Source organism: Nerophis lumbriciformis, linkage group LG22, assembly GCF_033978685.3.
Source record: "Nerophis lumbriciformis linkage group LG22, RoL_Nlum_v2.1, whole genome shotgun sequence".
NCBI lineage: Eukaryota > Metazoa > Chordata > Actinopteri > Syngnathiformes > Syngnathidae > Nerophis > Nerophis lumbriciformis.
In genome coordinates this window covers 21,861,516-21,874,424 of record NC_084569.2, presented here as the reverse complement: position 1 = coordinate 21,874,424, position 12,909 = coordinate 21,861,516, and the positions used below count along the sequence as shown (strand labels likewise).

The following is a 12,909-nucleotide window of genomic DNA, read 5'->3' as shown; positions in this document are numbered from 1 at the left end:
GTATAGTATATATAATGTAGTAACAGACACCTTCATAACCATATGTGATATGTTCAATATTTACTGTATTTTGGTCATTTTAAGCATTTCCGGAACGTAGTTCTTCAGCACATTTATTTCCGTTCCTATAGCAGCACACTTCTGACTTCCGGCAACAAATGTGTGTTCCTCCTTCCGGAAACAGACTTGGTAACAGACAAGGAAGATTGCTTTTTTTGGACAAATGAGGATTCACAACCTTTCTGAACCCGAATACTGTATTTTTCGGATTATAAATCGCAGTTTTTTTCATAGTTGCGATTTACACTCTGGAGAGACTTGTGTGAAATTATTAACACATTACCGTAAAATATCAAATAATATTATTTATCTCATTCACGTAAGAGACTAGGTGTATATCAGCAATCGTCACACACACACACGTCAACCAATAAAAATTTGGCGGCGGGTCATGGCAGAAGTGCATTGTGAAAAAAAATGCTACCTGCTACTACTTCCGTACCTATGAAAATTGATCATTTCAACATTGGCGGTAACTTATAAAGACTGAGAAGGGCTGAACAAAAATGGCACCGAAAAGGAAATCATATACTGCAGGTTACAAGCTGGAAGTAGTGAAATATGCAGCTGTTGTTCACTATTCTTTATTTACTTTAAATTGCCTTTCAAATGTCTATTCTTGGTGTTGGATTTTATCAAATAAATTTCCCCCAAAAATGAGACTTATACTCTAGTGCGACTTATATTTGTTTTTTTTTCTTCTTTATTATGCATTTTCGGTTGGTGCGATTTATACTCCGGAGCGATTTATACTCCGGAGCGATTTATAATCAGAAAAATACGGTATACGGAAATGCTGCTGATACAAGCCAGCACAAAGAGAGGGTGATTTAAACTTCGGAGCAGATGGAAGCCAAGAGAATGAGGTCAGCGTGACTTGACACTGCAAGTGTGGCGCTTGAAAACAAGCTATGTCGACAGAAATGGCGTGCTTACCCAAAATCAACTGGAAAAAAATGTCCACGGCCAGCTGGACTAAACGGACAAATGTCCATCAAGTAAGTTACTATAATATTAATCATGATACACGCAGCACGTCATGTGTGTTATTACAACTACAGTACATACACTGTCAAGTTAGCTGTGTACAAACAAAACATGAAATGTGGGCTCATACTTTACAGATACTGTAATCTGATTGTTTATGTTTTTCAGTCAGTACAGATTTGTGTTCTATCACATTGTGTTGTGCATTACAAATTCAAAAACCATTTAGCTGCTGACGCAGAAGCTGGCTTAGGGCTAATGTTGCTACGCTAGAAAAACCAGGAGGCAGGATGGATTGCTCCCGTTAGCTGCATGACCATACTTGCCAACCCTCCCGATTTTCCCGGGAGACACCCAAATTTCAGTGCCCCTCCCGAAAATCTCCCGGGTCAACCATTCTCCTGAATTTCTCCCGATTTCCACCCGGACAACAATATTGGGGCCGTGCCTTAAAGGCACTGCCTTTAGCGTCCTCTAGAACCTGTCGTCACGTCCGCTTTTCCTCCATACAAACAGCGTGCCGGCCCATTCACATAATATATGCGGCTTTTACACACACATAAGTGAATGCAAGGCATACTTGATCAACAGCCATACAGGTCACACTGAGGGTGGCCGTATAAACAACTTTAACACTGTTACAAATATGCGCCACACTGTGAACCCACACCAAACAAGAATGACAAACACATTTCGGGAGAACATCCGCACCGTAACACAACATAAACACAACAGAACAAATACCCAGAACCCCTTGCAGCACTAACTCTTCCGGGACACTACAATATACTTTACCCCCGCCCCATCTACCGAATTCGGAGGTCTCAAGGTTGGCAAGTATGTGCATGACTTGCCACCTAGAACGAGCAAATGATTACGAGTTAAAATGCAACCCCCCCCCCCCCAAAAAAAACATGCATGTCCTCATAGGGATTGTAAACAATATGCAAAATAAAATAAAAAAAAACATAAGGCCGTGGCCCATTGTTCAGAGTCATGTATATGACCAACTCGGTTTCAGGCGAGCTCCTCAATGATTGGTCAAAAGGCACTCACGCGACTATAGGGAGCACTGACTGCTATAACTTTGAGCTGATGCCATGTCTGTGCACCACTTCCTCTTTAGTTTTTCGAAGTCTAAAAATGCCCTGTTGTGCAGCATGGGGCTTCTCCACCCGCGAGAATTGTGGAAAGCTTTCCCCACAATCCGGAAAGAAGACAAGTATGGTAAATGAAGGTTCGCCTTTAACACTGGAGAGCCACCGATTACAGCGTCTTGTGCGACGTAAACACACAACACAATATCTGCGTTTTGTTCAGGAGAGTTCACACAGAAGCTAATACAAGCAATACAGACTATCATTAAATCTCAGTAAAACTAAAATAATTCAATTTGGTAACAGCAGAAGAGAAAGTCAAACACAAATACAAATAGACGGACATTGAAATAGTAAAAGAAACCACATTTTGGGTGTAATAATCAGTGTTGGGACAAACGCGTTACTAAGTAACGCGTTACTGTAACGCCGTTAGTTTCGGCGGTAACTAGTAATCTAACGCGTTATTTTTTTATATCCAGTAACTCAGTTACCGTTACTACATGATGCGTTACTGCGTTATTTTACGTTATTTTTTAATGTAGTATCGGCTAGAAACAGAAGAAGTGTCGTCCTTCTGTCTCACAAGGAAAAGAAAAGGCGTGCTTTCCTCGACCGAGGAGCGGAGCGCAGGGGAGACGTTCCTCCAGGGCCTATGTACTTCGGGGCTAACACCCTTCACTTTACCCGGCAGTGGGTCTTTACAGCTCCGGACTCGAGGGTGAATGACGAGGCCGGCGGTTTGTTGCAATTTTGTTACTTTATTGGTGTCTTGCACGCAGCCATCCACCAAGCTAGAACACCTGCACGCATCCACTGTTGCGCTCCCTCACCTCTCTCGCCCACTCACTCACCGACGTCACTCACCTCACATGCTGTCATTTCTTAAAGGGCCACACACGCTACTCTCATAACAACTAAAAAGACATCATGGCGAAGCCAGAAGTCGAGTTACATGGAGACATTGTCACTACTTTTCTTTTGTCGAGCACAAAGAAAATAACATTTTAGTTAAATGTAAGTTGTGTCTTGGATCAAAGATCCCATCTACTTAAAGTTAAAGTGACAATGATTGTCACACACACACTAGGTGTGGTGAAATTATTCTCTGCATTTGACCCATCACCCTTGATCACCCCCTGGGAGGTGAGGGGAGCAGTGAGTAGCAACAGTGACAGCACCCGGGAATACTGCCCAAAACAGCAATTCAAATCTGCTGAAACAGCTACATAAATGTAAATGGGTTATACTTGTATAGCTTTTCTACCTTTTTCAGGAACTCAAAGCGCTTTGACACTATTTCCACATTCACCCATTCACACACACATTCACACACTGATGGCGGGAGCTGCCATGCAAGGCACTAACCAGGACCCATCAGGAGCAAGGTTGAAGTGTCTTGCTCAAGGACACAACGGACGTGACTAGGATGGTAGAAGGTGGGGATTGAACCAGTAACCCTCAGATTTCTGGCACGGCCACTCTCCCAACTTCGCCACGCCACATAAGCAACATGCTTTGACGAAGCTAGTAAAGAGAGACACAGACTCCGATGCCACTTCACCTCCACCTAAGGATTTTAACGGAGGGACTGCTAGCCAGGACAACATTGATAGAGCCATTGCAGCGTATGTGCTAGAAGACATGCAGGCTATTTCTACAGTGGAGTCACCCGTTTTCTGGCAGCTAAATAGCATGATACCGGCATCAAACAACAAATGGCACAGAAAACATGTTCCAAGTACCTGGACAGTGAGTACATAAACATGGAAAGCGAGCTAAAGAAAACACTCCAAACTCTGCCTCTGCTCATCATTGAAGGTACACACTGTCAATTCTCTTATATACTATTTCATTCTAGACTTCTAGAGTGTTTGATTATCACATCACTCTAAATGTATAGACTATAAAGTTCACAAACATAAAGAGGGATGCTAGTGGGCCAGGCCAATCTTTCATTTTCTCTAAACTAAAACTGAGGAAATGTGTAGAGTCTTCTGGGCTTCACTACAGTGTTGATCTCCTGAATACATGATTTTATTTCACAATTCCTTGAGAGAGAAAAAATGCCTGATTAGGCTTTGTGTATGTCATGTGTGCCTTCCTTGGGTGAAGCCAGCTTTACAGCTATGTTGTTATTATGCGGTTTGTTACTTATGTATGTTATGTTGCAGCTATTTAAAATAGTTTTGTCAATTTGTTGTAGCCTGAAATAAATTGACCCTTTGAAACATATCTTTGTCTTTGTGTGTTGTATGTAGACCACATTGCTTAGCAGAGTTCAGTGATGCAAATGCATGTCCAGTTGATCAACACATTGTATTATTCTCCAGTGCAATAACAGTACTGAAACGAAGGCTAAAAGGGCATTAATGGGAGCCTTAAAAAAAAGGAGAAAAAAATAAGTAACTAAATAGTTACTTTTCACAGTAACGCATTACTTTTTGGTGTAAGTAACTGAGTTAGTAACTGAGTTACTTTTGAAATAAAGTAACTAGTAACTGTAACTAGTTACTGGTTTTCAGTAACTAACCCAACACTGGTAATAATAGATGATAAAATTAACTGGAAATCTCATAAATGTATATATATATATATATATATATATATATATATATATATATATATATATATATATATATATATATATATATATATATATATATATATATATAAATATATATATATATATATATATATATATATATATATATATATATATATATATATATATATATATATATATATATATATATATATATATATATATATATATATATATATATATATATATACACACACACAGTACAAGCCAAAAGTTTGGACACACCTTCTCAATTCAATGCATTTTCTTTATTTTCATGACTATTTACATTGTCACTGAAGGCATCAAAACTATGACACCTGTGAAGTGAAAACCCTTTTGGGTGACTCCATCTTTAAGCTAATCGAGAGAATGCCAAGAGTGTGCAAAGCAGTAATCAGAGCAAAGGGTGGCTATTTTGAAGAAACTAGAATACTACAAAACATGTTTTCAGTTAATTCACCTTTTTTTGTTAAGTACATAACTCCACATGTGTTCATTCATAGTTTTGATGCCTTCAGTGACAATCTACAATGTAAATAGTCATGAAAATAAAAAAAACACATTGAATGAGAAGGTGTGTCCTAACTTTTGGCCTGTACTGTGCATGTTCTTGACCAAAGTCACTCTATTTTGCTCGCCAGTGTTACCATATGTGCGTTATTGTGCAGAAATATGGGGTAATAAGTACAAAAGTACACTTATTCACGTAGCATGTTACAAAAAAGAAAGATGAGTTAGAATAATACATAATGAGTGACACATACAGTGATTACAAATACATTGGAGGCAGACACTACAGTTGACATACTTCCCACAAAAGTAAAACATTTTCTGTGATTGCCGGTCCAAAGCCAATGGGCAATAATTAATTTTTTGTTGTTGTTGTTCTGTGTATTTTTTTTTCAACGTTTATCACGCCGTATGGTGCGTGTTCGAGTGCCTGCTGGTCACTAAACACTGTAAGAATGTAGCTAGAGTGTGTCAAATACGGCTGCAAAATTATACTTTGACAAAATAAAAGCATGTTTTATTGTAAGTTTATGAGGTGTTAAGAACTATATATAGATGTTTTATTTTGATTTATTTCATCAGAAAACTAACGTCAAAACAACAGCAGTTGCATTTATTTATTTTAGCACTGAGTAATTTTATGTAAATGTATTTTTCATCAGTTTATATGAGTTACTTATTTTGCAATATAGTTGAATAGTATTTATGTTTGTAATCAGCCTGTTCTAAACCTTGGTGAGAATATTTGTGATTAACACATGGTTTTAATAATCGTGTTTCACTGCAAGTAAATTAGATATAATTATTGAATGCGATTTTAATCTAGAGTAAGATTACTAATTCAGTTTTAATAATTGTGTGGGGCCCAGGCCCCTCTGTAGTGGAAAAGTTGGGCCCCGAGGTCGAAAAGTTTAAGAACCCCTGTTGTAGACGTCGCCACACCAAGAGGGGGCGACATATCGAGTCTGGCGATGGAAAGGGGACATTCCAAGTAGTTAGTTAAATCTATTTGATATTATGAGAAATGACTGCCAAATTCATTTTCAAAAGCAAAAAAAAAAACAGAACATGTTAGGGAAATTTTGGTTATCTGGACGCTATGGGTCTTCTAAGGAGTTTATCCATACTTGTGCATCAGTAAACATATGACAGTAGATAATATTTTTATGTTAACATGTGAGGCCCAGCTGGTGTCACTGTTCTCCAGCTTTGGTCACTATTACTACTTTCAACATCTCAGTGATATTTTACCCAATTTCTAACAATTTCTAACCTCCAACATCTTAATCACACACGTGCAACAAATAATATACAGTAGGGAAGGCATTCATATGGCCCAATTCCTGGGTGAATCTTGCGTGATGAAAAGGTGGGGGGATTAATCATTTTGCAATGCGGTCTGCTGAAAATGATGGAAAGTGCCACTCTACAAAGCAACTGATGGTCATGGTCAAAGTCGAAATTTGCCACCAAACACATTTTAAGACATTCAAAACATACCTGTTATCTGGTGGCTAATGTGGATAGTGCACCCTCTCAATTAGTCATGTTTCATGTGTCAGGTAAACTGTGATGAATGGGGCCATATCATATGAGCCCCCTTCCTATTGTAAGTCAGGGTTTTTCCTCCTGTGATTTGGGCTTCCTTTGGCAGGCGCCAAATAACTTAAAGGAAAGTACTGCAGCTGTATCGGCCTTTCCAAGCTTTCCAGGTTCTAAACCAGTGGTTCTTAACCTGGGTTCGATCGAACCCTATGGGTTCGGTGAGTCGGCATCAGGGGTTTGGCGGAGCACACCCAACTCATCGTGAAAATAAAAACTTCTCCCTATCGACGTATTATGGATACCCCCAAACAATGTTCCCTCTAATTTCCAGGTGTGTAATTTGTTGTGAGTTCATGCACTGTGTAGGTTTTGTTCTTTGAACAAGGTGATGCTCATGTATGGTTCATTGTATGCACCAGTAAAAAAACATATAACTTGTCTTGAATTTGAAAAAAAACCCAACATTTTATTTTTCACTAAAGAAGGGTTCGGTGAATATGAAACTGGTGGGGTTCGGTACCTCAAACAAGGTTAAGAACCACTGTTCTAAACCAAAGACCGTGGTCTGAGCCAGGACAGGTGGTGCACTTTCATACGCACTTCCGACTACAACTGGACAATCATGCATTACATACTATACATTACCTTTTGCACTATATTAATTTATATTATCATGTGTTGTCAACTTTGTACTTTTTTTTTTAATTATTTTTTTTTTATGTCATTGCCTGAAATAAAAAAAGAAAAAAAGAACTTAAGTCTCTCAAAAAATAGCTTTATTTGCAAAAAAGGTCTCCTTTCCAACAGTCCATCCAAGGTGAACAAAAACTAGTTTAACTACATACAAAGCCATAAACAAAACTAAGGCTCAAGTGTTGCATAAGAAGTGGCAAAAAAATGTTTTCACCGCCAGTCTCTCAACCCGACATGTGTCTAATCAGTTTCACCTGTGCACCCCTATATGCTTTTGTCACAGGTGCTGTAAATGACACAGAATGCAAATGACTTTCTAATATAAAAAATAAATAATTTAACTTAATATATACAGTACCAGAGAAATATAGACTAGAAAATTCCCGCGGAAATTTTGATTGGCCTGCTATCTGTGCCCTGGACATCTGGCCGGGGGTCGCCGGAAACCGCCATACTTATTAGATGGTACCGAGTGTCTGAATCCGTGAGTTTTAGGTGTAACTGTACAAAAAGAGCCACAGAGCTAGTCTAAAACAGTAGCATGTTTACATAAAAATGCTAACACTTAGCATGTGTGCTAACGATAGCGTGATAACAGTCAGCATGTTTCATATACCAAATTATACGACTCAAAAGGTGTAAAAAAAAAGTGTAAAAATAGATGAAAAGGTTAGCAAGCCTAAGTTAGCTTGCTAGTATGCTATCATTTGCATGCTAACAGTTAACAAGTGTCACATACCAAGTTATATGACTCTGGACTAAACAGTAGCAAAAGTAGCTCAACAATTTAGCAAGCTAGTGGTAACATGCTAGCATGCTAACATTAACATGCTAACAGTTAACAAATGTCACATAGAGTGCTACGTAAAAGTATGGCTGAGCTACAAAAGGAGGTAATCTTGCCTTTTTGGAGCGTTCTGCTAGAAATACCCGCCATTATAAAGGTGCGTACCCATTCTAATGGCCCATTTTTTTCATTTATTCGTGAATAGCGTATCCACGGTAACAGTAAATATCCATCCATCCATCCATCTTCTTCCGCTTATCCGAGGTCAGGTCACGGGGGCAGCAGCCTAAACAGGGAAGCCAGACTTTCCTCTCCCCAGCCACTTCGTCCAACTCCTCCCGGGGGATCCCGAGGCGTTCCCAGGCCAGCCGGGAGACAAAGTCTTCCCAACGTGTCCTGGGTCTTCCCCGTGGCCACCTACCGGTTGGACGTGCCCTAAACACCTTCCTAGGGAGGCGTTTGAGTGGCATCCTGACCAGATGCCCGAACCACCTCATCTGGCTCCTCTCGATGTGGAGGAGCAGCAGCTTTACTTTGAGCTCCTCCCGGATGGCAGAGCTTCTCACCCTATCTCTAAGGGAGAGCCCCGCCACCCGGCGGAGGAAACTAATTTCGGCCGCCTGTACCCGTGATCTTGTCCTTTCGGTCATAACCCAAAGCTCATGACCATAGCTGAGGATGAGAACGTAGATCGACCGGTAAATTGAGAGCTTTGCCTTCCGGCTCAGCTCCTTCTTCACCACAACGGATCGATACAGCGTCCGCATTACTGAAGACGCCGCACCGATCCGCCTGTCGATCTCATGATCCACACTTCCCCCACTCGTGAACAAGACTCCGAGGTACTTGAACTCCTCCATTTGGGGCAGGGTCTCCTCCCCAACCCGGAGATGGCACTCCACCCTTTTCCGGGCAAGAACCATGGACTCGGACTTGGAGGTGCTGATTCTCACCCCAGTCGCTTCACACTCAGCTGCGAACCGATCCAGTGAGAGCTGAAGATCCTGGCCAGATGAAGCCATCAGGACCAAATCATCTGCAAAAAGCAGAGACCTAATCCTGCAGCCACCAAACCGGATCCCCTCAACGCCTTGACTGCGCCTAGAAATTCTGTCCATAAAAGTTATGAACAGAATCGGTGACAAAGGGCAGCCTTGGCGGAGTCCAACCCTCACTGGAAACGTGTCCGACTTACTGCCGGCAATGCAGGCCAAGCTCTGATACTGATTATACAGGGAGCGGACAGCCACAATCAGACAGTCCGATACCCCATACTCTCTGAGCACTCCCCACAGGACCTCCCGAGGGACACGGTCGAATGCCTTCTCCAAGTCCACAAAACACATGTAGACTGGTTGGGCAAACTCCCATGCACCCTCAAGGACCCTACTGAGAGTATAGAGCTGGTCCACAGTTCCACGACCAGGACGAAAACCACACTGTTCCTCCTGAATCCGAGGTTCGACTATCCGGCGTAGCCTCCTCTCCAGTACACCTGAATAAACCTTACCGGGAAGGCTGAGGAGTGTGATCCCACGATAGTTGGAACACACCCTCCGGTTCCCCTTCTTAAAGAGAGGAACCACCACCCCGGTCTGCGAATCCAGAGGTACCGGCCCCGATGTCCACGCGATGCTGCAGAGTCTTGTCAACCAAGACAGCCCCACAGCATAGAGCCTTAAGGAACTCTGGGCGGATCTCATCCACCCCCGAGGCCTTGCCACCGAGGAGCTTTTTAACTACCTCAGCAACCTCAGCCCCAGAAATAGGAGAGACCACGACAGATTCCCCAGGCACTGCTTCCTCATAGGAAGACGTGTTGGTGGGATTGAGGAGGTCTTCGAAGTATTCCCTCCACCGATCCACAACATCCGCAGTCGAGGTCAGCAGAACACCATCCGCACCATACACGGTGTTGACAGTGCACTGCTTCACCTTCCTGAGGTGGTCCAGAATCGCTTCGAAGCCGTCTGGAAGTCGTTTTCCATGGCTTCCCCGAACTCCTCCCATGTCCGAGTTTTTGCCTCCGCGACCGCTGAAGCCGCACACCGCTTGGACTGTCGGTACCTGTCTGTTGCCTCCGGAGTCCTATGAGCCAAAAGAACCCGATAGGACTCCTTCTTCAGCTTGACGGCATCCCTCACCGCCGGTGTCCACCAACGGGTTCTAGGATTACCGCCACGACAGGCACCAACTACCTTGCGGCCACAGCTTAACAGGAAATAGTCCCAATTTAAAGTACCGCCATCGGCGCGAACAGCCCCTTTCCGAAGGTATAACATACAGGTATGTGAGGGGTTCGTTGGCCGGTTCATCTCGTATTAAGTGTAAGAGAAACGTGCGGAACAAGAATGATAAAGTTTGAAGTATGAGCAATAACAATATGGGCTGCTTAATTGCATTGCCAGCGCCCATTCACTGCTGCTTGCAGCATGTGAATGGGCGCTGGCATTGCAACAGGCCCATAATAACACAAAAATGGCTACCAAAATCATAATGACACCAAAGTGCAGTAGCGCAGTAGGCCCAAGTATTCATCAAACACCACCACAATGACCAACACCAAAGTGCAGCAGCGCAGTAGGCCCAAGTATCCATCAAACACCTCCACAATGACCAACACCAAAGTGCAGTAGTGCAGTAGGCACAAGTATTCATCAAAAAACTAATAATTCATTAACTTTATATATGCAGGACTACAGAAATATAAAAAACACAAATGGCTACCACAGCAGCATTAGAAAAAAAAAAAAGAAAAGACAAACAAACCTGCTAGTCTAATAACTAAAGAAAAAAAATTATATATTTTAGTTTTGATAATCAGTTTTTCGGGGGTAGTGTATTATGTTCCCTGAGGGGAGGCTCACTGTGCCACCTCATTCTAACTTTGTCTCCTCTAGGGGGCACCACATGACTTCAATGGAGGCGCAGCAGCTTGACTAAAATAAATATTTTTTTTTTAGTTAACTTTAGAGTCAAACCTGATAGTTTTTTAGTCTACCACGTGTATACAACATAAAGTTAACTAACTCCCCTGTGACTTTAAAACGGAATGGCAATATAAAAAATGGATCGAGTGAAATATTGAAATGTTAGATACGGCTCTTGTATTGGATTGCATTGCATTTCAAGCAGGTGTACTTCCCATGAGCCACTTGGAGTGACTGTCAGATTCAGGCGGTGGAGAAGAAGCGGGAGGGACAGAACGGTCAAATAAGTATACGCATCAGGTGCTATAGTCTGAGGAGAATGAAAGCGGCTGAGATTATTCGCTAAAGTCCGACTAGTTTTTCTCGTTCTTGCATATCTGGAGGAGGTGGGACATGCTTGTGTAAACACCTCAGCTCAGCGAGCACACACACTTCTGTGGCTTGGACTTAAACACTCAGACCACACCAAAAGGTACAGTGATGCATCAGGACTACATGTGGTAATTATGTGTAAATAGGCGTGTATGTGTGAGCGTGTGTGTGTGTGTGTGTGTGTGTGTGTGTGTGTGTGCGCGCATGATGTGTGGACTGTCTCAGGTGTCAATCAAAATGTTCGCCATTGGAAGATTTATGGTTTATTATTGCATGGCAGGCTTAGAGTATTCAGACATGTTTACTTTATGGTTTTGTTAGAATTCTGTAAAGAAATCATTTCTGAGGCCGGTTGGTACACAACTTTTGGGAGGATTGTGTCATCTACATACCATGCAGGCAGGTGTCGGTGGTTTTGTCACCAGCATGCACACTCAATACTCTGCATTCCTGCAAGCTGCTTGAGGCGTTGGAAAAAAATAGTTTTCATTGTGTAATTTCACCCACAAAAAATTTGTTTTTCATTTCTCTATTTATGACCAACAAGATGTCACGACCACCTCCTCCTGTGATGCCTCGAAAGTCCTCAGGCGTCCGAGTCATGCCACTCCGAGGACACCAACTTCTCTCCAGCCAGCCCACCAAAAGCGCTGACTATGAAAATGGTATATTCATTTCCATAATTGAACCAAGTTCATGCATTCTTTAGTTGTAGCTGACACAATGATGATACTATTGTCCTCAGAGGAGGATGCCAACGTGGATGCAAACCATCCGTCCCAATTTAATGCAGAGAGAGAAGTGGTAAGAGCTTGATTTGATTACTAAGAATTAGAGATGTCCGATAATGGCTTTTTTGCCGATATCCGATATTCCGATATTGTCCAACTCTTAATTACCGATACCGATATCAACCGATACCGATATATACAGTCGTGGAATTAACACATTATTATGCCTAATTTTGTTATGATGCCCCGCTGGATGCATTAAGCAATGCAACAAGGTTTTCCAAAATAAATCAACTCAAGTTATGGAAAAAAATGCCAACATGGCACTGCCATATTTATTATTGAATTCACAAAGTGCTTTTTTTTTTTAACATGCCTCAAAACAGCAGCTTGGAATTTGGGACATGCTCTCCCTGAGATAATCCTGATACCCACTACAATTATGGGTACTATACTTTGACTTTCACAAAGTGCATTATTTTTTAAATTTTTTTAACATGCCTCAAAACAGCAGCTTGGAGTTTGAGACATGCTCTCCCTGAGAGAGCATGAGGAGGTTGGGTAGGGGGGTGTATATTGTAGCGTCCCGGAAGAGTTAGTGCTGCAAGGG

At 41.9% G+C, this 12,909-nt stretch overlaps 1 protein-coding gene across 3 annotated transcripts in view; it reads left to right on the top strand.

Moving 5' to 3' along the window:
• eps8l1a (EPS8 signaling adaptor L1a) overlaps positions 1 to 12,909 on the top strand; it is a 43,590-nt gene that overhangs the window by 1,915 nt on the left and 28,766 nt on the right. Inside the window, exons 1-3 of one of the 3 annotated variants that reach the window (XM_061974032.2) lie at positions 11,581 to 11,668; positions 12,116 to 12,233; positions 12,314 to 12,372. The exons of 1 other annotated variant lie outside the window; for it this stretch is intronic. In XM_061974032.2, coding sequence (XP_061830016.2) covers positions 12,116 to 12,233; positions 12,314 to 12,372 — 177 coding nt within the window. In that variant the 5' untranslated portion in view covers positions 11,581 to 11,668. Of the gene's footprint in view, positions 1 to 11,580; positions 11,669 to 12,115; positions 12,234 to 12,313; positions 12,373 to 12,909 lie in introns of those variants that run through there. One more of the 3 variants, XM_061974033.2, reaches the window with a different exon arrangement.